Here is a 21944-nt window from a genome sequence, read left to right on the forward strand (position 1 = left end):
GTCCCTTAATCCCCTCAACCACAGGAGGGCCCACGGGCTGGGAGTTACTGGGAGGACAGTAATTTGCAGGCTGGAGAAAGAATCCCAGGGGAACACAAGGGCTGAGGGGAGGTGTGGGGACTGAGATGCCGGAGGATGGGTCGGCAAGGGCAAGGCCTGCGGGGTTCATACCGCTTCTGGGCCCTGTTCTGGAGCTGCCACCAGCTCTCGGCCACCTCCTGCTGCCTGTGCCTGAGGCTGTGGGCTGCCTCAGGGCTTCTCTGGCACAGGCGGCCCACCTCACGCTCTAGGGACTGTAGGGGAAGCCGGGGTCAGAAGTTGGGGCAGGGGAGCCCTGGGCCACCCTGGCATCCCATATCCCCTCCTCCCCGCTTCTGCCCAGGGTCCCCCTGAGGAGATGCCCTGGGCCCAGCTCCACAGCCAGCTGCGCACCTCCACCTGGGCCTGGATGGGGTGCACTTCCCGCTCCAGCTCCTCGTGTTTCCGCAGCAGCCTCTGCACGCTCTCCAGATCCTTCCCGCAGTCCAGGGCCTGGATCAGGGCTTCCTGGGGGAGGGGCACGGCCAGTTACCTGCTGGGCCTTTGCTTCAGCTCCTCCTTCCTGGCAAAGGGCCCGGCCAGCGGCTTCTGTGTGCACAGCAAGCACCCAGCGTGATTTCCCGGCCCTGGCTTTGAGGGCCAGACGTCTCTTCCTTATGTGAGGGGGACGATTCAGAGGAGCAACTCTGGATTTGGAGTCTCCTCTGAGGGAAGAACCTCATGTGTGTGCTGCTTCCCTGTACACTGTCTCATTGGACTCTCATCCCTTGAGGAGTGAGAAAGAAAACAGAGCAAGGATGGACAGACAGGCCTCAGGAGACACCTGTTTCACATGAGGGCTTCCCAGACCGGGTTCTAACTCTGCCAGATTCAGCCTGGGGCTCTGTGGTTGTGAACAGTCCCAAGGCAAACACCCCGAGGGTCTGGGCTTCCTCGGGGACGGGAGGAAACTGAGAGGGTGTTTTCTGGCCTCTGGACCTGCAGTGTGTCTGGGACCAGGATCCGGGGGAGAAAGGAGACAGGGAGGCCCCCTGCTGAGCTTGCAATAGGTCCTTCTATGGTCCTGAGTTGATCCCAAAGGCCAGCCCATCAGATGTCCCTGGTGCAGCCCTGATAGGACCCACCTCCAAGTACCCAGCAGAACAGGAGAGGCCAGTGAGGGGGGAGACACACAGGAGACTCTAGGCAGCGCCCCCTCCCCTGACCGCATCTGCTTACAGACCCTGCCGGGACCCGCTTCCACCACGTACCTTCTCCTGAATCCTCTCGGTGACACTGTCCAGCTCTTGAGACAACATGTGTATTTCCAGGGCCCCTTCGAGCCGCTGCTGGTATTGGAGCAGGTTGCCATGGAAACTCGCCCACCTGGCCGAGGGGTGGTGGTGTAATGTGGAGCCCGAGGCGGCCCTCCATCCCTCTCCCGGCCCCTCGGTTCTCCCCAGCCTGGGACTGGCCTGCTGTTGAGCTGGCTTCGCCGCTGGCAGATGATCTTGACTTCCTCAGGGTCCCGGTTCTTGAGTTGCAGTGACAAGTCACTGATGCTCCTGATGCGGGCATCGCCCACTGTGTCCTGCAGGGGAGGTACGGGTGAGGGCACTGGCACCCCCCATGCAGAGCCCCTTCTTCCCACCTCAGCGGGCACTGGGAGCATGCCTGGGCCCCAGAGCATGAGGAACAGCATATTTGGGCAGTGGGAGGAACGGCTTCCTGCTTCCTCTACTGTGGCAGGTGACTGAGGTCACCCCGTCCAGGTGAAGTGAACAAGATCGGCTTGGAGCTTGCAGCCCCAGAGTCACCTCTAAGGCCAGAAAATGGGATCCCTGTGTTGGGTAGCATGTAGGAGGGAAGAGTGGGTACATGCTCACTTACAGAAGCTCTCGAGACGGAGTCCCCCTCTGTTGCCCAGTCTCCCTCTGTCACACTGTTGTTGTAGTAGCACAATCTCAGCTCACTGTGACCTCCACCTCCCCGGTTCAAGTGATTCTCCTGCCTCAGCCTCCCGAGGAGCTGGCACTACAGGTGCCTGCCACCAAGCCTGGCTAATTTTTGTATTTTTCATAGAGATGGGGTTTCACCATGTTGGCCAGGCTGGTCTCAAACTCCTGACCTCAAGTGATCTGTCCGCCTTGGCCTCCCAAACTGCTGGGATTACAGGCGTGAGCCACCGCGCCCGGCCACAGAAACTTTTAAAATGAAAATTCAGCTTCTTGGATGAAGAGAAGCAAATGGAGGTTGTGGAATGGAACAGTGAGCTCTGGCTTCCTGGGGTTTGGGTGTCCCCGCCCCAGGACTTGCCTGAGCTGAGGCTGGTGCTGCTTGGACACTGGGCGGGGTTTAAAGGTGCACAGGGAGGGGTCCCCCGCAGGGTGCCATTGCAGGTCTCCTGGCTCTGGCATCCAGAGAGCTTGTTTACATTTCCAAAGCACTTTCCTATGAAGTGCCTCGTGCGAGGTAGTCAGGGAAGGACAGTCCCCTCCTTTTATAGACACCAGAGCAGAGCTCCAAGGCTAACGTGGCTCCTTTGTGGCAGAGCCAGGATTCAAGCCCAGCTCCTTTAAAGTCTAGCTCTCTTCCTCCTACAGCATCTGGCACAGCGTCTGTGAAATGCTGCCATTAGCCAGGGATGTCTTAGGTTTAAGCACTGCCACCTTTTAAAAAGTTATACATACATGTACCAGGGAGACAAGGTTAGCACATTTGGTCTTTAACATCCAATTGCAAATACATTTGCCAATTTTATTTCCCTGTACACCACATAAGAGAAATAGATGTTTGGTGTGTGTCTGTGTAAGGGGGCGGGTGTGGGACGAGGAGGAGACGCTGAGACGCTGAAACAGTCACACTGAAGGCGGGCGCTGATTATCCACTGCATCCAGGCATATGTCTCATGTTTTTAAGATTTTTTGAAATAATTATAGATGCACAGGAAATTGCACAAGTCCCGCAGAGAGGTCCATGTGCCCTTCCCCAGCTTCCCTTATAGCAGCATCCTATATAAGGGTAACATTAAAACCACAAAGCTGACATTGGTATACTACTACCAACTAGACCAGACTTCATTCAGATTTTATCAGTTTTTGCAAGTATGCATCTGTGTGTGGCAGAGGGGGATAGGTCTACGAAGTTTTATCACAGCTGGAGATTCACGTATCTGCAGCCATGCACATGCTCTCTTACCTCTGAGGTGGGTGCTACCCCCATTCTAAAGAGGAAGGAGCGAAGGCAAGAGGAGGGAGCCTGCCCGAGGGCACGGGAGTAGCAGGCATGGAGCCCACACAATGCCCTACAGCCCACACTCTTTCCCTGCTCTCAACTGGATTTTCAGTGAGGGATGCATGGCCAACTCTACCCAGCAAGGCCCCCTTACCCCGGTCGAGGTTCCTCGGAACTCGCGAAGCCGCCGTCGGAGCTTCAGGCAGTGCTCCAGGTCCTGGCCCAGGTCACCAACATTCACCATCACCTCCTGTGAAGGCCGAGGGTGGGGAGGGAGCGCTCTGAGCACCAACCCAGGCTCCTGGCACCTGCTGCTGGGGCTCCCTCCTGTCAAGGGAGGGCTCCTCCCTCCATTTCTCAGCTCCCCCCGCTGGCTGGGGCTACACCTTCTCCTGGATCCAGGCCTCTGCGAGGTCCACTCTCTGCAGGAACTCCAGGAAGTCCCGCCTGTCCTCCAGCTCCTGGCCCCTGAGGGCCACTGCCTGCCTCAGGTCCTCCCAGTGCTTCCGCAGGCCCTGCAGCCGCTGGGAGACCTCTCCCGCTCGAGGGTGGCTCTGTACCAGGAGAGCCTCTCCCTTCTGGAGGGAGAGAGGGGACACAGGACATCTTGCCTGCTGCCCTTCCTCCTAAGACCGACATCACCCCTGGGCCACACTTTGGGGCAGGCATGGGGCTGAGGGCCCGGTTGTTACCTTGGCAACAGAGGTCATGACCTCCTCATGGGCCTGGACTTCAGCCTCAAAGGCCTGGTGTTTCAGCAGGGGCTTCAGCTTATCTCTCAGGTCCCCAGGAGGGATCGGCTTCTTCAGCTGCTGGGCCCATGCCTGGATCCAGTCCTCAGCCTGGTGGGGGTGGGACACGAACGCTGATGCTCTGCAGCCTTGGGCCCCAGATGCCACAGGCCTAGCCCTAGCCATTCCCAGGAGGCTGGCCTCAGGGGTAGAGTGGGCAGCACCTGGTCAATGAGCCCTGAAGGTTCTAGCTCCGGAAGACAGAAGACACAAGACGTGCTGCAGGAAGCAGCCGGGCAGGGCCTTGGGGGGGCTCTCGTTTTGGAGGTGTGGCCCCTACTCCTGGGACCCTGGGCTGCTCTGCTCCCTTCCCTGCCTCTCTTTGCCCTGGCCCTGCTAGAGCTCGGGACACTGGTGGGGTCTCCACACAGAGGGGCTTAGATCCCATGTTCTGAGCTCCAGCACAGCCATCCACTCCCTGAACCTGTTTCTGCCTCACAGTGTTGTGGTGTGAAGGCAGCTGAAAATGGTTGAGTGGTCCTAGTGGAAGGCCCTGGGCTGGGGGTGCCCTCTGACCTGGGTTGCAGCCTGGGTGAAGCTGGCCATCAGCAGGGAGGCGTGCAGGGCGTGTCCCCGGCTCTCCGCCAGCTCCTTCACTCTCGCCCGGCGCTGCAGCAGGGCAGGAAGCAGGTCCTGCACCTGGGCGTGCCGGAGCGTCTTCAGCCGCTCACGCAGGGCTGCCTCCTGTGGGGCAGGGGCACAGCTACTGCTCTCCCACCCTGGGCTGGGGCAGGGTCTGGCCCGCAGGGCTCACAGCCCTTTCCTCAGCCCCGCACGGCTAAGGGGTGTCTGATCCTCCCAGCCACAAGCCAGACCAGTCTGCTCCCCAAGGACCATGTGGTGTGCACAGAGCCGAATGCCCTCCGTGGGTCTCTGCAGTGTGGCCCATCTCACCCTGGGCCCTCTTCTTGAGCCACACATACAACTTGCTCAGTCAACCCCAACCAGGCCCCCAGCCTCGCAGGCTTATCAGTACTGACTCCGGGAACACACCAAGCTCCCTGTGACCCCCTTCAGGACTCTCTCCTGACCCCCACACTCTGACCACGGCCAGGACTCCTGAGCCCATTACCTTCTTGTCCTGGGCAGTCAGAACCTTCAGGAAGAGCTCATGCTTGCGAATCAACTGCTCTACCTCTTCCACCGAGCTCCCCAAGGCACTGGTTTTCAGGGAGACCTGGATCCACAGAAAAGTCAAAGAGGCCACCATGCCTTCCAGCCAGCCAGCCCCTCCAGCTACAGTCTGTGCTAGGCTGTGCCCATGGGCACTCTGGGTATAGCAGGACCTTAGGAGTGCCCGCCGAGCTTGGCGTGGAGCTGTGAGGAGGAGTGGGAGCTCAGGTTGGGAGGCTGTGACACCCCAACCTCTGCACCACATGGGAGCACGACCAGCCTCTGGCCAACTTCCTCGGGGCTCAGTCTGGGGATGTCAGTGGAAGCTCAGGGGCCTCAGCACTTCACCCAGGTCACCTGGAAGGACTCATGCACAGCTGCCCCATATTAGAGAAAAAGCCAGAGAGGCAGGAGGAAAGGGACTGAGCAGAGAGAGAACGGAAAGGAGGAGCAGGAGGCATGCGGAGTGTGAGGGCGGGACGGGACCTGCCTCCTGGGCCGCGAGGATCTCCTCCAGGCAGCTGCACTCTCTGAGGAAGAGCTGCTCCTGCTGCTCAGCCTGCAGCCTCTCTTGCTTCCGCGCCCAGGCCTGATACACCTGGTCCCGCTGGTCCTGCAGGGCTCGAAGCTTTTCTTGGACCTGGGGATGGACACGTGAGGAGCTTCAGCTGGGGAGGGTGGTGTGGGTGAGGTGAGGACTGGATCCTGAGGGAAGCCTCTGAGGAAAGGCCAGCATGGCACAATAGGGCGGGCCACCAGGTGGCCAGGCACAGGCTAGGTCCGCTAGGGTATATGGGGGCACCAGGAAAGGGGGCCCACCTCCTTGGTGGGTGTCCCTGCAGCCAGGAGTGCCTGCTGGCCCAGCTGGGTTGCCTGCTGCCACAGCTTCTCCCGGGCCTCCAGCTCCGCCCGGAGCCACTGGTGGGCACTGAGCTTCAGTGGGCCACGGCTGGGCTCTGGCGAGCTCTCCTCCAACTGGAGGTCCTGGCGCACGCGGGCTGCCCAGGAGGTGTAGTCGCGCACCTGATCCCGGAGACACGGAGGGAGAGCGGGTGAGGGAGACACGGAGAGGGAGGGCCGGGTGAGGGAGACGTGGAGGGAGAGCCGGGTGAGGGCCGGGTTTCAGCAGGAAACCAGGTGCCGAGGCAACTGCAGCCCACCTGAGTCCACTCCTCACACAGCTCGAGCCGACCTGGGTCAGGGCCTCGGCTGAGGCACGTGTGGCCCTTTGTCACTTGGTTTCTCCGTTCTCATCCAACCCGATCCTCCCAGAACCACGAATCCTCCACGTGAGCCAGACCCTCACCACGACACATCTCTGTCCTTTGCTCCTGCTGACCCTGCTGCTTAGAAGTTCCTTCTCCTGCCTTCCCATCTCTACAGAGCTCACCTGGATGAGGCCATGAGCGGACTGGCGGCTATAGCAAGATCAGCCTCAAGACTGCTTGATGGGGAAAGAAAGCTCGCCTGCTCTTCAATGGCCTCTATGCCGCCTTTGCCTGGTGAAGTCTTCCCTGGTATTTGACACTGCACTGCTCTCCTTGTTCTCTGAATTACTAACTTAACCCTTACAGACTGTCTTCTGCTGATTTGTATACAACTACACAAGACTGGTGCTGGAGGGACTTCAGGTCCTTGACCAAATATCTCATTGCACAGAGGAAGGGTAAATAGCACAAACAGTCTTGTAAACTCTAAGTGCGTGACAAACCCAGGGTTAAGTGCCTTGCTCAAGCTCACACTGCCAGCAAAGCAGCAGAGTTGGGTCCCTAAACTCAAGCCTTTTTGTAGTGTCGGTTTAGGCCTCCTGGTCTGCCAGGTCCCAGGACAGGGGGATGCCAGGGACACTCCGTGGCCAGGACCCACTGTTCCAGTCTGATTCTCTGGGTTTCAGGCTCATCTGCCCAGGAAGGAGGGCTCCATGCGGGCAGAAGTTCCACCTTCCATAGCTTCTGTATCGCCCTCCTCTCTCCACCCGCGGCTTCAGCAGGGGGCCGAAGACGGACATTGAATGGATGCTGGCTGATCCAGAGGTCACTGTCTAACATCTGGGTCTCCAGTTATGAGCTTTCCTGGGCCGTTCTTACTCTCAGCCCCAGCTGGGACCCCGCATGACTGCCCTGCCACTCACCTTGCTGGCACTGACCCAGACCCTAAGGTGTCACTGCTATGCCCATGTGCTCAGCCCCTGACCAGCCAGACTGACCTCCATGTGCTCGTGCTCTCCCGCCTGAGTTCGTGCTTGTTCTCCCTCCGGAGCTGGAGGGCCTCATGCATGCATGCCCATGTGTGGTGCAGCACACACACATGCGCATACACACCACCCAAGGGGCGGGAGCCCTCACCGCTGTGCGGAAGCGCGCCAGGAGGCGTGCCCGCTCCAGCTGGGCCCTGCGTTGCTCCACGCGTCGCTGCAGCACTGCCCACGCCTGCATCACAGCTTGCTGCCTCTGCTGCACCGCATGGGCCTGAGGCCCCGGGCACAGCTTCTGCACCCTGCCTGCAGTCTCCAGCAGTTCCTGCAGCTGCAGGAGGGGCAGGGAACAGGGAGGCAAGGGTCACGTCTTCCTGACTATCCCACAGATATATCCCTTGCCTGGGAACTCTGGCCCCCTTGGGCCACATCCTGCCATGCACAGTAGGCCCATGGGAGGCCCTGAGGGACAGTGGAAAATCTAGAGGAACAGGCAGGCTAGCCTGAGGGGGCTGCAGGGGCCTGGGTCGGAGAGGCAGCCAGCTGGGCTCACCTGCTGCTTGGTGCCCACGAGTTCTCGCTCCAGCCCCTGGTGGCTCCTCAGCTGGGCCTCCAGCCCACGCAGGTCCCGTGCCACATTGTTGGGGAGGCTCGCGGCTTTTTCCTGAGGAAAGGAGAATGCCAAGGAGATGAGGAATGGAGGGTGGGTACTGAGCCTGGAGTGTATCCACTTCTAGCAACCCCTCCAGCTCACACCTTGACCTGGGTGAGGACTTCCAGGAGATCTCTGTGAACTCTGAGGGCGGTCTCGGCGTCTCGGAGCGCATGGCCTCGGGCCTGGGTCAGCTCCCACAGCTCCGACCAGGTGGCCCTGCCCGTGGCGTGTGGAAGACCAGCAGGGGATCAGCCCTGGGCTGCCTCGTTCCTCCCTCCCGCTAGGTCTGGTCAGCCCCCTCCTCTCTGGGTTGTATTGGAACTTGCTCGAAGCTCCTCCTCCTTAAAACCTCTCCCGCCTGTGGCCCTGCCTACGCACTCTCTTCCCGGGAGCCTGTCTTCTAGCTTTCCCATGAATTCCGTGTTTTGATGCTGTAATGCTGGGCACTGAATGGTATCTGTGCTCTGCGACACTCCTTACATCTTGTGCTTTGATTTATAGCGCGTCACCCAGATTATGATTAGACGCTTTGTGGGCAGAGGTCACATCTCTCCATTCTTCATTAACTCTGCAACTCGCTGAGCTCCTAAGGCTTCTGCCAGGCCAGGCTCTGGGCTAGGGGTTATGAGCAAGTCATGACCTTGCCTGAAAGCTCACAGGCTGGGAGTGGATCCAAATCAGCCAAGTGGACAACTAGGAACGACATGAGGCATGAGCTGTCCCGAGTGAGCACAGGAGCTGGGACAGCTCAGGGGAAGGCCCTGACATCCGGCCCCACCATCTTCCTACAGCTCCTGCTCTCAGTCCCGGGAGCAGGACTCTGACCTGCACACCCAGCCTCACCTCCCTTCACAGTCCAGAGCCTGTGGCGGGCTTGGCTCCTCTGGAGCTAGGCCCCCTGCAGAGGCCCGTGGGCAGCCAGGGCCAGCGCGGCCCTCACAGCATGCCATCCTCTCTTACCACTCTGGGCCCTGCCTGCCCAGCTCCTTCCCCCACACCCCATGCTGGCCTGGCCCACTGGGCACTCACTGCAGATCCTGCTGCCTCTGACGCACCATAGGGCCAGCACTGTGCCCACGCGCTAGCAGGCTCTCTGCCAGCAGCCGGCAGGCGGCCACCCGCTGGCCGCCCATCTCCACTTGGCGCTGAAATTTTGCAAACTTGGTGCAGAGGTGCTGAGAAGACGAGAGTGGGTGACTGGGTAGCCCCCGAATGGTTACGCGGCAAGCAGCCTGGGAATTGAGGCACCTCAGTGCCCAACTGGGTGATATGGGCTTGGACGGCCACGGCGTCTGCCCGCTCCACTCAGCAGGTCTGCCTCAGCCAGGGCTCACCGCTCTGCACCACCTTCTCCCTCCGCCCCGCCAGGGCCAGCTTCCCCACCCCACAGGCTCTGCCCCAGGACACCCTCCTTGACCCTGGCCCTCTTCTCACCAGGGTGTGCTCGGGGTCCTCCCCCAGGCTCTCCCCTCCTTTGGCCACCTGCTTCTGGCGTGCCAGCCAGCTCTGTAGGTCCTCGGTCTCCCTCAGGAACTCGTGCAGCTTCAGGGCCCCCTCCAGTTCCCGGTCCCTGTGGTGACAGCCCGTGGTTCCCCAGAAGTGAGTTGCCCGCCCCCCGGGGGCCAGCCAGGCCAGCCAGAGGGGCCAATCTGAAGAATGGGGTTACTCATGGTCTCTGTCCAAGCCTGCAGCTCGTGATTCAGGCAGTAGTAGACCCAGCAGGGCGAGTGTAGGGGCAGAGGAGGGTGTGGACATGGGGAGATGTGGGGAGATGGACAGCAGGGAGTTGTGGGGCCTCACTGAAGAATTTATGGAAAGAGGTGAGCAACGCATACCCTTCTCCTAGAACCACTCTACAGCCTGGGGTCATGGGTTCTGCTCGACTTAGGGCCATGGCACGGGAACAGTCAGCTGTGGCTAGGCCTCCTGTACCCACTGATGAGAGGGGGTACGGTGCCCTCACCGTGTGGCCGCCAACTCCTGCAGTGCCTGCAGCTGCTCCCGGAGTCTCTCCTGCACCACACGCTGCTGCTCAGGGGCTTCAGGGCCAGTGAGGGTTTGGGACCTCTGGTCAAGCTCCTCCATGGAGCTCCAGTAAATGGTTAGTTCCTCCCGTAGAGCCTGTGATGAACGAGGACCCACACCAGGCTCAGCCTGGGTGACTCATCCACACACCTGTCCGTCCCCCACCCATCTAGTCACCAATCCTCATCTATTCACCCACCACTCACACACCCATCCATCTACCTCAACTCATCCATCCGCCCACCCAGCATCCATCTACCCATCACTGATGGAGTAAGGACTTATTGTTCCATTAAGTGAACACCTGGTCTGTGCCCACTGAGGGCTCATTATTTAGCAGGGAAAGGTGAATGCTGGCTAATCTGGGCCAAGGAAGGGAGGGCACAGGAGGCATCAGACTGAACCCCAACCTCCATGTGTGAGAGAGAGGCAGAATTAAGCAAGCTGTCCAGTATAACCGGGGGGGTGCTCCGTGAGGCCAAGGCTACAGGCCTTTAGAAAAGATTCTCTGAAAGTCCTGTTGCAGAACACACTGGAACTGGGGCTGTGCAGAAAGCATGCCCAGACAGGAGGACACTTCAGTGACAGCAGGAACCGGGACTGCTGTGGGCCCCAGGCTTTGGAGCTTGTGTGGTTCTGGGAGTCCAAATTCAGGAGTGAGGAAGGGGACTTCGAGACCTCCCTCCCTTCAGCCAGGGGATGTTTGTGGGAGGAGCTCGGCTTCAGGAAGGGCATTTAGTTAGCTCAAAGGATGAGAGGCAAAGCCTGGGAGGAATAAACCTGTGGGAGATATGGAGCAGGCTGGGGAGGTGACCTCAACAGAGGAGAAAAGTGCGAGGGGTGGGGTAGAGAGGAAGCAAGAGTAGGCGGAGAAACCCCAAAGCCACAGGGAGAGGCAAGACTCATAAGAAGATGAAGGGAGAAAGCATGTACATCACAGTGCCCTGGTCGCCTTGGAAGAAGGGGCACTGTGGGATCTGGGTGGGCAGTGGGGATGGGGCTGTGTCTCCAGGAAGCAAGAGCAGGGCTCCATGCCTCTGAGAGAGCGAGGGTGGCAGCCCTCTTCCTGTGGTCCATCATCACCCAAGCCACACTGGAGGGGAGGCTCAGGACGTGGTACCTGGTGCTTCTTAATGAGCCTGAGGGTGGCTGCCTCGTCTCTGCCATAGTCCTGACTGCTCACCAGCGGCTGCTTCTCCTTCACCCAGCCCTCCAGCTCTGACACATCCAGAAAGTACTGCCAAGAGTGGGGCCGACTCACCTAGAGGATCTCAGGACTCTCCATCAGCCCTGGAGACATCTGCCCCTGCTCTCCAGCGTGCTGCACAAAGCGGCTTCTGTGCCCATGGGGCACCCATCAGCTCCCGGCCCAGAGCCCCCACTGACCCACCTCCCTGAGAGTCCCACAGGTGGCCCCTCAAGGAGCCCTGACTTCTGCCTCGTCCCCCAACCCCACCTCCCTGCATCCTACCTGCTGGAAAGTGACAGCCTGCTGCAGACACCGGGCCCGTGCCTCACATGCCCTCTCCAGCTCTGCCCAGCGGTCTTCCAGCTCCTGGCACCGCTCCATGATGTGTGGGGCTTGGGGGTGCCCTGAAGCTGCCAGGCTCCGCCCAGAACTCAGCACCCGTTGCACCTGCCCCTGGTGAGCTTTTACCTCCACCTGGAGCTCCTGCCACAGAGCGGCTTGAGAGGCTGCTGCTCTTAACCCAGGGGCATCTGGAGCAGAGCCATGGATGTGGCTCCAGGCCCCAATCATGGCAAGATCCCCAGGGTCAAAATAGCTGGGGCAGAGATTTGGAAATTGGGATACCCAGTGGGGAGGGCTTAGAGGCCAGGACACCTGAGTAGGGGCAGAGCGTTTCTAAGGTCTGGGAAGTGGATGTCCGGAATCATGTAGGAAGAAGAGGGCTATTACCTTGTGCTTGCAGTGAAGGCTCTGGGCATCATTCAAGCACTCGGCATAGCTGGTGGGGTTGCTGCAGGGCATGTGCTCAGCCACCCATGAGAGCTCCGTGTTGCTCAGGTCGCAGAACTGGTGCAGCTCCACTGAGGCCTGCAGCTGCAGGCCCCGGGTGGCCAGATGCCCCTGCAGAAGCTCCAGCCTAGGAGGAGGTGGAAGAGATGGGAGAGGCTGGGAACAGAGTGAGGACAAGGCTCCTGGTTCTTTCCTTGGCCCAGACGGGGCCCGTGAAGAACAAGACCAGGGAACAGAGCAAAGCCCCACCTGACAAAGAGAGGCAGCGGAAGGGCGCCAGGGCCCCACCTCATGGCCTAGATGACTTGCCTGACCACACTGTGGGGGTCCTGCTGAAGATGTATAATGGGGTCTCCAACCCTCCCATCCAGAATGACTCTACCCATAAGAAGGGAGGAGGTCTAGACACGCCAGTCCTGTGGGTGCCACCCTGTGGGAACTTAAATTCACACGGGGGAGTGCCACACAGGTGGGTGGGAGGACAGGCCCCACCTCCGGAGGTGCTTCTGGGTCTCTTCCAGGATGGCCGGGGAGGCGGCCACGCCACGGGCCTGGGAGGCGAGGGCAGCCATCTTGGCGGCCAGGGCCCGGCTCTCATTCTCCAGCTGGTGGTGCCGTTTCTGCAGCTTCCGGCTGGAGCACAGGTCCTGCCCCGTTTCTGAGCCCTGCAGGGCCCCCTCGAGCTGCTCCAGCTGCTCCTTTGCATCCTGGGGAGGGACGCCGGGAGCTGCCTTAGGCTCTCCTTGTATAGCACAGCAAGTGGCCTTCCCGGGCTCTGGGACTGTAGGATTTGCAGGACCAGGTTCACCAGGGACCTCTGTCCCCACCACTGCCAACCCCCAACCAGAAGTGCCCAATCTTCCCCTGTTCCCTCACGCTTCTTTCTCCCTGGGGGACTCAAGCTGTGCTGACCACACGCTGGGCACACAGGAGAGAATCCTGTATTGGCCGACTGAGGGGAAAGCCACGCTCAGCTTGTCCTAGGCCAGAGGCCTCCAAAGGCTGCAGAGCCAGGGTCAGAACACCCAGACTTCTCCCTCCCCGTTCTGTCCAGCCCAGCCTGGACTCCGTCTCCCTCTTGTGCCCTGTCCCTCTTCCCAGCAGACCTGCAGCTGCCTCAGGAGCTGCTCCTGCTGTCCAGCCTGCCGGAGCTCGTCCCCACGCTCAGTCATCTTGCGGTTCAAGGCTTCCCACCTGCTCCTCAGGCCTTGAAGCCTAGTCTGTATGTCCTCCTGGCCACCGGGCCTCCTACTCAACAGCTCTCTGCCGACCTGGAGTGGAGAGAAAGGCCCAGGGAGCTTGGCTGAGCTGCTGGTACCACCCGTGGCTGCAGCAGGCTGGACCTGGGTGGCAGTGGAGGTGAGGGGCTGGCCACAGCTGCATTCCACAGGCTGCCTGGACGAAAGCAGTTCATGTGGCCCCAAAACTGCAGGTAGGAGGGTCCTCTGACCCCGGCAAATGGAGTGAGGTGAGCCGGCATTAGGTCGGTGGCTGGGGAAAGCCGTGTTCTGGTAGAGGCGGTCAGCTCTGGGACTTGCCACGGAGAGTTGAGGGGGAAGGGATGGATGGCGGCAGCTTTGGGACTGGTTTGGGTGCCAAGGGGATGCCAGCAGCATCAAGGAGACTTGGGGAGGGAGGTTCTAAGTTCAAGCTGAGGCAGATTCTTCCTTCAAAGACTCTTCCATGAAAACAGGTGGTGCAGTAGGGTTGGGAATTTGAAGACAAGGAGGCTCTGCACTCTCTGTCCCGTGTCCCCCACCTGCTGCAGGGCCTCCACGTGTCTGCGGGTGGCGAGAAGCTCGCTCTCAGCTGCTTCGTGCCGCTTGAGTGTCCGCAGAATGTTTCTGCGCGCTCCGGAGGGCTCGTGTGCCGCCATTAGCCCCTTGTCCTCCATCCACTGTGTCAGCTCCGCCACATCCCGCTTCCACTCCTGCCAAGAACCGGGCAAGCGTGGGTCTCAGAGCACGGGGGTGGGGGCTGGTGCAAGGACCTACCTCTAAGGGAAGGGATCCCCCACGGGGAAAAGCAGGACCAGAGCTGGTTCTGGGTGGGTCCTGGGGTTGCTGCTCCCCGTGTGGGGCAGAAGGGCTGTGCCTAGAGAGGAGCAACCCCTGTCGGGTCCTTGCTGCTCTAGCCAACATCAGATCCCCTACGGCTGCACCTCTCCAAACACAGGGGAGCTCAGGGAGCCCCCAGCCCTGCTCTGCTGTGGGGGCTGAGCAAACATTGGACAGAGCCAAGGCTGGCAGCTGGTGCCACGACCTGTGCAAGACCCTAAAGTGTGGCCCAAAGCACTGGGGAAAGGGCGCAGTGGGAGGAGGGGGAGCGTGGGCTTAGTTCAGAGGCCCAGACATCAGGCCCGGCCCTGCGTCTGCGGGCGGTGTGGCCACAGCCCCAGTTTTCCTCATCAGGAAAAACCTGAGCTGTGCTGCCTGCCTCACACAAGGTGTCGAGAGGATGAATGACACAGCAGGTGAGGGAAGTGCTCTGTAGGCTGCACAGAGCTCCGCATGGTCTCAGGCCTTCTTCTCAGGGAGGCCACATGCACCCTGGGCCCTGCCCCTCACCTGGAGCTGGAGGGAAGCCAGCAGCTGCCTCCTCCTCTGCTCACTCCTGCCCTGGAGCCTGGTCCACTGTGCCTGGACACTCTGCAGTTGCTCTCTGACCCTGGAGGGCCGGGGGAGTTGGAGGAGGGCATGGGAGAGGACTCCCACCGCAGCGCGAGGTGCACTCTCCCCTCACCCCCCACTCTCCCAGCCCCAGGGCGGCCGTCTGTGCAGGCTGAGAAAGGGTCGTCTGCGGGTGCTGCAGACTGAGGCCAGGCTCACATGTGTGCAGCTGGGTGCTGGCTCCGAACCAGCTTCTCGCCGCGTGCCCTCAGAGCCTCTGCCCGAGGCCCCAGGGTGCTCAGGAGCCGCCCAAATTCCCGGTGCTGCTGCAGCAGGCTCAGGGCCTCCCTCACGTCCTCCTGGGAGTGCAGAGACCTGAGGTCATGCCTGGGAGGGTGGGAGTCAGGACCATCTCACCCGCCACTGTCCCAGCCCAGCTTCCGGACCCAAGGGGATGAGCGCCCTCCAGTGACAGGGAGTGACAGCCTAGCTCCACATTCCTGCTCCATACCCCAAGGTTGTCCAGGTGCAGCCAGGACTCGTGGTTGGCACAGGTGGCAGTGAAACCATCCACTTCTCGGCCAAACTTCTGCAGCTCCAGCCCCTCTTGCAGCCACTGCTGCCTCTGCTCCCACACAGCCTTCAGTTTCTGGCCCTGCTGCCCCAGGAGCCTCAGAGTGTTGGCCACCTCTTGGGAGTCTGGGCAGTCCAAGGCTGCCATGGGCTGGCTCTGAGAGTCCAGCTGCTGCAGTCTGACCAGGATGACAGGCAGAGAGTCAAACCCCAGCAGGCCCCCCTTGTCAGCCTCCTCCTACTCTCACCTCCAGGGTTCATGCATCTTGGAGCATGAATGAGACACTGAATGTGATAGGCCCAGCAGAGTGCTTAGGATGCAGGGGTTCCCAAGCTCCCACCAGCTCCAGCTGGCCGTCCTTAAGTGTGGACTGTCAACGGCCAACGCCCGGCCTAGAGGACATGCGGAGGCAGCACAGCGCAAGAGGGAAAAATCACACAAGCCACACAAGCACCTGATCCCAGGGCCACTGCAAGCCCCGATGGAGCCTTTGAACAATTAGAAAAGGTGCCCCTCTCAGCAGGTGGCTTGGGAACAGGTAACACCCTTGTGTGAATTAGAGCAAGGCTCCACTTCCTCTGAGCTGCTGCAGCCCTGAACCAGGTACTGGAGTCTGGCAAGCTGAGGACCAGATGCATTTCAGTGCCCACTTGACCACCTGCCAGGCGCCCTCAGGTGGGGCACAGCCTGTGGACTGTCCCTGGTGGCCTTGCCTGCCTGCCAGCCCATAACATTGTCCCTGCAGGAGGAGAGGCACCGACTGACTGAGAAGGTGGGTATCTCAGGCCCATGGGTGGGTCCTGAGTCATTCCACTTAGAGGCCAGTGGGGTCCGTGTTATCCAGGATGGCAGGGGAGGCTAGATGCCCTGATTGAAAGCAACGCATTGGGCCCACCTGGCGGGGGCCGGCCAGGCCTGGGCTGGAGAGAGCCTCCCAGGCAGCTCAGTGTCCTGGGTCTCTCCTTAAAGCGTACAGGCTGCCTGACCAGTCCTCAAGCACCATGCCAGATGCCAACCGGTCTGGGCCCCTCCCCGGGGAAATCACACTACTTCCTGCATGCTCTTTCTGGGCCTGAACTCAGAACCCAGAGCCCTGGGCCCAGTCCAAAGCACACCCCTTCTGCCCTCCTGTCCTGACCTCTCCTGCCACAGGTGGATCTCCTCCAGCAGGTCTTGGTGCTCCCTCAGCAGCCGCTGAGCCGAGGCCACATCCACCGACTCCTCCTTGCTGCGCAGCTGAGCCTGGACACTCTCTGCCCACAGTAGCAGTTCCTGGTTCTCCTGCAGGAAGCTCTGCCGGGCCTGAGCCTCAGCCTGGCCCCGGGCCTGTTGGGCCACTCGTTCCTGTACTTGCTTCAGCAGCCCCTGCAGTGTCTCCACCTGTCCTTGCAGAGGCTGGCTCTCTGCGTGGCCTGACTCCTCGACCCTGGGAGACAGGGTGCGCTGCACAGTCAGTGACCTGTCCTAGGCCCAGTGCCCCAGGCGCATGTCCTCCTCCCAAACCTGCATCCCCCAGGGAGAGTGGTGGTGACTCTGAATGGCCCACCCCACCCTTGACCTGGGGGCAGCAAGAACAAGGCTCTTCCTGTCCCCAGGAGCATTTTCTGCTGATCATCCCCCCACCTTTGCCAGAGCGCTTCTGACAGCCCCTCCTACCTGTCCTCTCCCCAGCCCAGTTTCTGTCCCTTCCTCATTTCACTACCCTGCCCACGCCTTCCCATGGTCGTCACTGCCTCCCAGTGCCACCACTGCACTGGCCGTACTTTATGACCACCCTTTGGAGGAGGTGGACCCTCCTCTCCAGCACCAGAGTCGTCTTCTGGGCCAGCTGCAGGGTGTGGCGGGTGTCCTCTGAGCTCCCCGGCTGCAGGGCCTCCAGCTGGAGGAGCACGTCTCGCAGCTGGACCTGTGTGGGCCCACACTCCTGCAGAAAACTGCACGCTTCCGCGCTGTGCGCCAGCTGCACGGCCTTCTCCCTCTTCAGGGCCTCCAACTGCCCCCACCTGGGCAGAGGGTACGAGGTTGTCTCCACCACAGGGACACCTCCCCATCCATCCTGGAGCCTTGGCCAGAGCCTCACATGACAGAAGCTGCCAGACTGGCTGTCCCTTGCCCCTTCCCTGTGCCTCGGACATGTCCAGCCTCTCCACCTGGCACGGTGGGAGGAGGTGAGTCAGGCCCAGGCTGGGCATTGCGTCCGCCTGCCTCGCCACCTGCACTCCTGCCTCGTTCTCACCTCTGGCTCAGTTCCTCCTGCTGTCGTTGGATTTGTGTGGAGTTCCCAGGATATCTCTGCCTCAGTTGCTCAGCAGAGCTGCTGACCTCAGCCCAGAGGCCCTTTCCCACAGCCAGGGCAGTGAGGAAGTTCTAGGGAAAAGGAGGACCCAGGCCTCTTGGGGGGCTTTTTCTTTTTCCGCACTCCCCTCAAGCCTATGATGTACCTCAGTGGTCCTCTTTGCTACAGGGGTGCCCACGTTGCCTGCCCCTGGAAGGACAGCCATCTGAGTCTTAAGGGCCAGGAGGCCCTGGAAATTCAGGCCAGCTCTCTACTCCCCTCCCCCAGGCAGGACGGTAGTTAAATTGGAGAACTGAGTTACAGCAGCGGACCACAGGGAGGCAGGGGCAAGGCGAGGAGGAGGTGCCAAGCTCCCAGGGCTGTACCTCATATTTGAGCTGTGTGACTTCCAGGATGTCAGCTTGGGGCTGCACCCTTTGGAGCAGCGCTGTGTGCTTCTCCAGCCACAACTGGAGGTCCCTACAGGAACTGCAGAAGCTAAACAGGGCCATGGCCTCCTCCAGCCCGGCCCTGCGGCGCTGGAGAGAGGTGGCCCAAGGCTGGGGTGAGGGTCGGGGAAGGTCAAAGGGGTGCTCCTCCCCATCCCAGCCCACCAGCAGAGCCCAGGGTCAGGGCCAGAGGGGGTCCCTGCCTCACTGCTGGGCCCCACATCCTCTCTCAGAGGCCTCTTGGCACCACCTGGAGGGAGCTGGCAAGGGCTTAGGGTAGGGTAAAGGGACCTGGCAGTGTGCTCCTGTCTGGCCTTGCCCTGCTGAAACCCCTCAGTGCCAGCTCTGCTCTTAGGTGAAATCCACACCGCTCCCTCTGCCTGCTCCACCCCAACCTGCCTCTCTAGTCTCTCCTCTGGCCATGGCCTCCCCAGCGTCTGTGCTGCGGGCAGCCGGGTCTTCCCTTCCTCCACTGGGCCCCCTTCCTACCTTTGCACAGGTCCTGGCCAGCACCCCTGGGTTTACCTGCTTTCTGTTTCTCATTCAAGCCTCAGCTTTAAAGTCCTTCCCTCCAAGGTGTCTTCCCTGACCTCCAGCCTGACCTGGGCTACCTTCTCATGTGATCCCATCACACCCGCGTCTAATGAGTTGTCTAACGAGTTGTCTAACATCTTCTTGGCCATGATAAAAGCTCCTTGAGGACAGGGAACATGTCAGTCACTGCCTTCTCCCCTGGGATCACTGCGCAGGAGTTGCTGGCACAGGGTAAGGACTCGAGCATTTCTTGAAAAAAGAAGTGTTACCTCTGCCAGGGCCCGCACACTCTCATAGTCCTGACCCAAGTGGTCCTGTGTCTGGAGTATGGTGTTGGGATCAAAGTCAGGGTCAGGCTCAGCTGGGAGAGCCGTCTTCCAGGCATCCCCAGGGTGGCAGGAAGCCTCACTCCAGGGCCCTGGGTTCCTCAGGCTTTCTCCTGGAGGGCTCAGGGCAGACTTCACCTGTGTGACAGAGGGCAGCGTGTCTAGAGAGGGCCCCATCAAGCAGCAGGGGCTTTGGCCACCCCTGCCTCTGTGCCCTGAGACCTGGAGGGCCTGAGCTGTAGCTCAAGGGGTGTGTGGGACATGGGTCTGGGGGACAGGAAACTTCCTTGGGGCTGAGAGTCGAGGGGCCAAATGTGAGCACAGGATCCGATGGCTTTGATTTCCACATCATGTGCTACACACACAGCTTCTTGAATGGGGGCTGTGAGCCAAGCTGTACGTGTTTTAAAGAACTTTGGGGGCTCAATGAACTGAGCAAGGGGTGTCAGAAGGCAGTCTGAGGCAGTGATGAGTCCAAACCACCAAGGAGGGCTAAGTCAGGAGAGACAGCCAAACAGGGCTGAAGGGTCACTACCGGCCTGGATGCAAGTGGAGGGAACCTTCCTGGAGGAAACTGCTTAACGCTCTGAAACTGCCAGCAACGGGAGCCAGGTCAGGCTGTATCTGGATGCCCTCGGTCGGCGTGGGCAGACAGGATTCCAATACTTCTGGGCTAGGTCAACAGGTGAGATGCCCCTGAGGACTAGGGTGAGGGACACCCACAGCCACGGGAAGGCTACGAATTCCAGGCCAGAGGCCACAAAGGCCCTCCCATTTTTGTCCTCTGTGTGGCCCAGCGGCAGTAGAGCAAGGGAGACCAGGCGACCTTCCCTGTCCCCCGTCCGCACCGTGAACAACGACGCCCGGGCCGAGGCCGCCCGCGCCTGCTCCTCCAGCCGCCGCAGCTCGGCCGCGAAGGCGCGCAGGACGCGCTCCAACCGCACGTGGCGCCGCAGCAGCGTCTCCGCGGCCGCCTGGTCTTGACCGCAGGACGCTCTCTCCAGCGAGGATCTCCGCTCGCGCAGCCACGAAGCCGCCTCCGCCGCGTCCGCGAAGTACTGCAGGAGGGGGTCGGGGGGTGTGTGGATGAAGGGGCGCGGCTGAGCGCTGGCAGGTCCCGGCACCCCTATCCCCCGCCTCGCTGGGCCCCGCCCCTACCCCGCCCCTACCCCTCCCTGCTACCTGCAGGACCAGCAGGGCTGTCTGCAGCCGTGCGCCGTGCTCCACCACCCGGGTCTGAAGCAGCTGCCACGCGCCCTGCACGGCCTCTGCCCGTTCCCCGGGATCCGGCTGCGTCGGGGGCCTGCGGGCGCTGAGATCGCGTCCCCTCCGCACGAGATCTACGCACACGGCCTGGTGGCGGTGGACCTCAGCTTCCAGGGCCTAGCGGCGGGCAGAGCAGGGGGCTCAGTGAAGGAAGAACAGGGGAGGGCCCGGGGGCCGAGAGGGAAGGGTGCAGCGCTAGCGACTGGCGGGCGTGCACGGGGAGCTGCCACCTTGTGTTTCTGCAGGGTGCCTGCGATCTGGCTGAGATCCCGGCCCAGGACCGCATTCCCCACCCGCTGTCCGCACTCCTTCAGCCAGGCTTCCTCCTCTTCACAGTTGTACAGGAACTCTGCCCGCTGTAGGGTCTGCTCCAGCAGGGCCCGCCTGAGGAACAGTAGGGACCACTGAAGGACATGGGGAGTAGTGGGGCATGGGCAGTGGGTTCCCCTCAGGCGTTAGACACTCCCCTTAGGGTTTTTCTTTTCCCTGGATGACTCAACAGGTGAGACAGAGGTTTTGGAAGTGAGGGTCAGTATGGAGAAAACTGCCAGGCCAACAGTACTTTAACCTGGGCAGGAGATAATTTGGGTTACAGAAAAGTTCTGGGAAAGGTGGAAGAGTTGGGGCAGTCTCTTACCGGGCCCTGACAAGAGCCACCAGGCTCTGGTGGAGCTGGACCAGTGTCTTGGCCTTGGCCTGCAGCACCTCCACACTGGTGCCCAGGGAGGAGTCCAGCTCTGCTGTCTGCTGGGCAAGATGGCTCACATGGGCTCCGTGGGCCAAGACTTGGGCCTCCAGCAGGTCATGCCTCTGCAACAGCTCCACCACTTCTGCCAGCTGCTGCCCACAGGCGGTGGACCTGGCCGGCCCCTGGCCAGAGATGAGTGGTCATTGCAGTGGCCCCAAAGTGCTGGGTCCCTCTGAGCACTGGCACTGGGGAAGTCCCCCCTCCTGCTGTGTTTCCCAAGGGCCTGCTGGTCCAGTGCCCACCTGCAGCTCCTCTAGCTCGTGGGAGGCAGCCTCCACCTCCTGCAGCAGGCTCAGCACAGCCTGCATGTCTGCCACCTGCTTCCTCTGTCCCTGCAGACGCTGAAGGAGCCTCTGCCAGCGCAGGGTAACTTCCTCCTGCCTGGAGGACGTGAGAATAAGGGAGATCTCCTCTGGGTTGGGGCAGGGAAGCTACTTCAGGGTTCCCGGTCCGTGATGGGGCTTGGCTGCCCTGGAGGAGTCTGACCTCTGTGGCTGGGGCAAGGCCTATGGACTCTGAGAGCATCCTAGCAGGGGGTGGGAGGGGCAGTGTGTCCTATCTTTGGACACATGCAGAGAAGCCAGAAGGAGGGCCTGGAAGGATCAGGCTGTCAGGGCCCCCTACCTTGCATGCAGTCCCCATCTCAGTTGATGAAAACTCGATCCTTCCAGGTGCCCAGACGAAAATCTTTTTTTTTTTTTTTTTGAGACAGAATCTGCTCTGTCACCCAGGCTGGAATGCAGTGGTGCAATCTTGGCTCACTGCAACCTCCATCTCCCAGGTTTGAGTGACTTTCCTGCCTCAGCCACCTGAGTAGCTGGGATTACAGGCATGGGCCACCATGCCTGGCTAATTTTTGTCTTTTCAGTAGAGATGGGTTTCACCATGTTGGCCAGGCTGCTCTCGAACTCCTGACCTCAGGTGATTCACTTGCCTTGGCCTCCCAAAGTGCTGGGATTGCAGGCGTGAGTCGCCGGGCCCGGCCTAACATCTTGATAACTCATTTTCTCACAGGCCACGTCTGATCTGTCTGCAGATTCTACTTGGCACTGTCTGCAAAATCTATCCAGAACCTCACCCCTTATCACCACTGCTGCTCCGTCCTGGATTACTGCAATAGCTTTGTAACTGGTGTCCCTGCTTCTGCCTCTGCCC

The 21944-nt window shown here is 60.8% G+C and overlaps 1 protein-coding gene across 1 annotated transcript in view; it reads right to left on the reverse strand.

The window, feature by feature from the left end:
* SPTBN5 (spectrin beta, non-erythrocytic 5) overlaps window positions 1–18952 on the reverse strand; it is a 33939-nt gene extending 14987 nt beyond the window's left edge. The window contains exons 1-31 of the mRNA XM_077938795.1: window positions 18719–18952; window positions 17853–18005; window positions 17428–17558; window positions 16955–17194; window positions 16330–16617; window positions 15129–15369; window positions 14837–14976; window positions 14576–14675; window positions 13768–13938; window positions 13115–13279; window positions 12501–12715; window positions 11949–12135; window positions 11502–11702; window positions 11151–11267; window positions 9969–10126; window positions 9440–9575; window positions 9035–9180; window positions 8107–8221; window positions 7904–8014; window positions 7502–7681; window positions 5976–6179; window positions 5647–5796; window positions 5116–5220; window positions 4560–4727; window positions 3945–4094; window positions 3639–3830; window positions 3407–3502; window positions 1494–1609; window positions 1290–1404; window positions 433–546; window positions 172–293 (exon numbers count right to left, since the gene is read on the reverse strand). Coding sequence (XP_077794921.1) covers window positions 172–293; window positions 433–546; window positions 1290–1404; window positions 1494–1609; window positions 3407–3502; window positions 3639–3830; window positions 3945–4094; window positions 4560–4727; window positions 5116–5220; window positions 5647–5796; window positions 5976–6179; window positions 7502–7681; window positions 7904–8014; window positions 8107–8221; window positions 9035–9180; window positions 9440–9575; window positions 9969–10126; window positions 11151–11267; window positions 11502–11702; window positions 11949–12135; window positions 12501–12715; window positions 13115–13279; window positions 13768–13938; window positions 14576–14675; window positions 14837–14976; window positions 15129–15369; window positions 16330–16617; window positions 16955–17194; window positions 17428–17558; window positions 17853–18005; window positions 18719–18952 — 4961 coding nt within the window. The remainder of the gene's footprint in view (window positions 1–171; window positions 294–432; window positions 547–1289; window positions 1405–1493; window positions 1610–3406; window positions 3503–3638; window positions 3831–3944; window positions 4095–4559; window positions 4728–5115; window positions 5221–5646; window positions 5797–5975; window positions 6180–7501; window positions 7682–7903; window positions 8015–8106; window positions 8222–9034; window positions 9181–9439; window positions 9576–9968; window positions 10127–11150; window positions 11268–11501; window positions 11703–11948; window positions 12136–12500; window positions 12716–13114; window positions 13280–13767; window positions 13939–14575; window positions 14676–14836; window positions 14977–15128; window positions 15370–16329; window positions 16618–16954; window positions 17195–17427; window positions 17559–17852; window positions 18006–18718) is intronic.
* Between the last annotated feature and the right edge of the window lie 2992 nt (window positions 18953–21944).

The sequence above is a fragment of the Macaca mulatta genome, chromosome 7 (genome assembly GCF_049350105.2).
Source record: "Macaca mulatta isolate MMU2019108-1 chromosome 7, T2T-MMU8v2.0, whole genome shotgun sequence".
NCBI lineage: Eukaryota > Metazoa > Chordata > Mammalia > Primates > Cercopithecidae > Macaca > Macaca mulatta.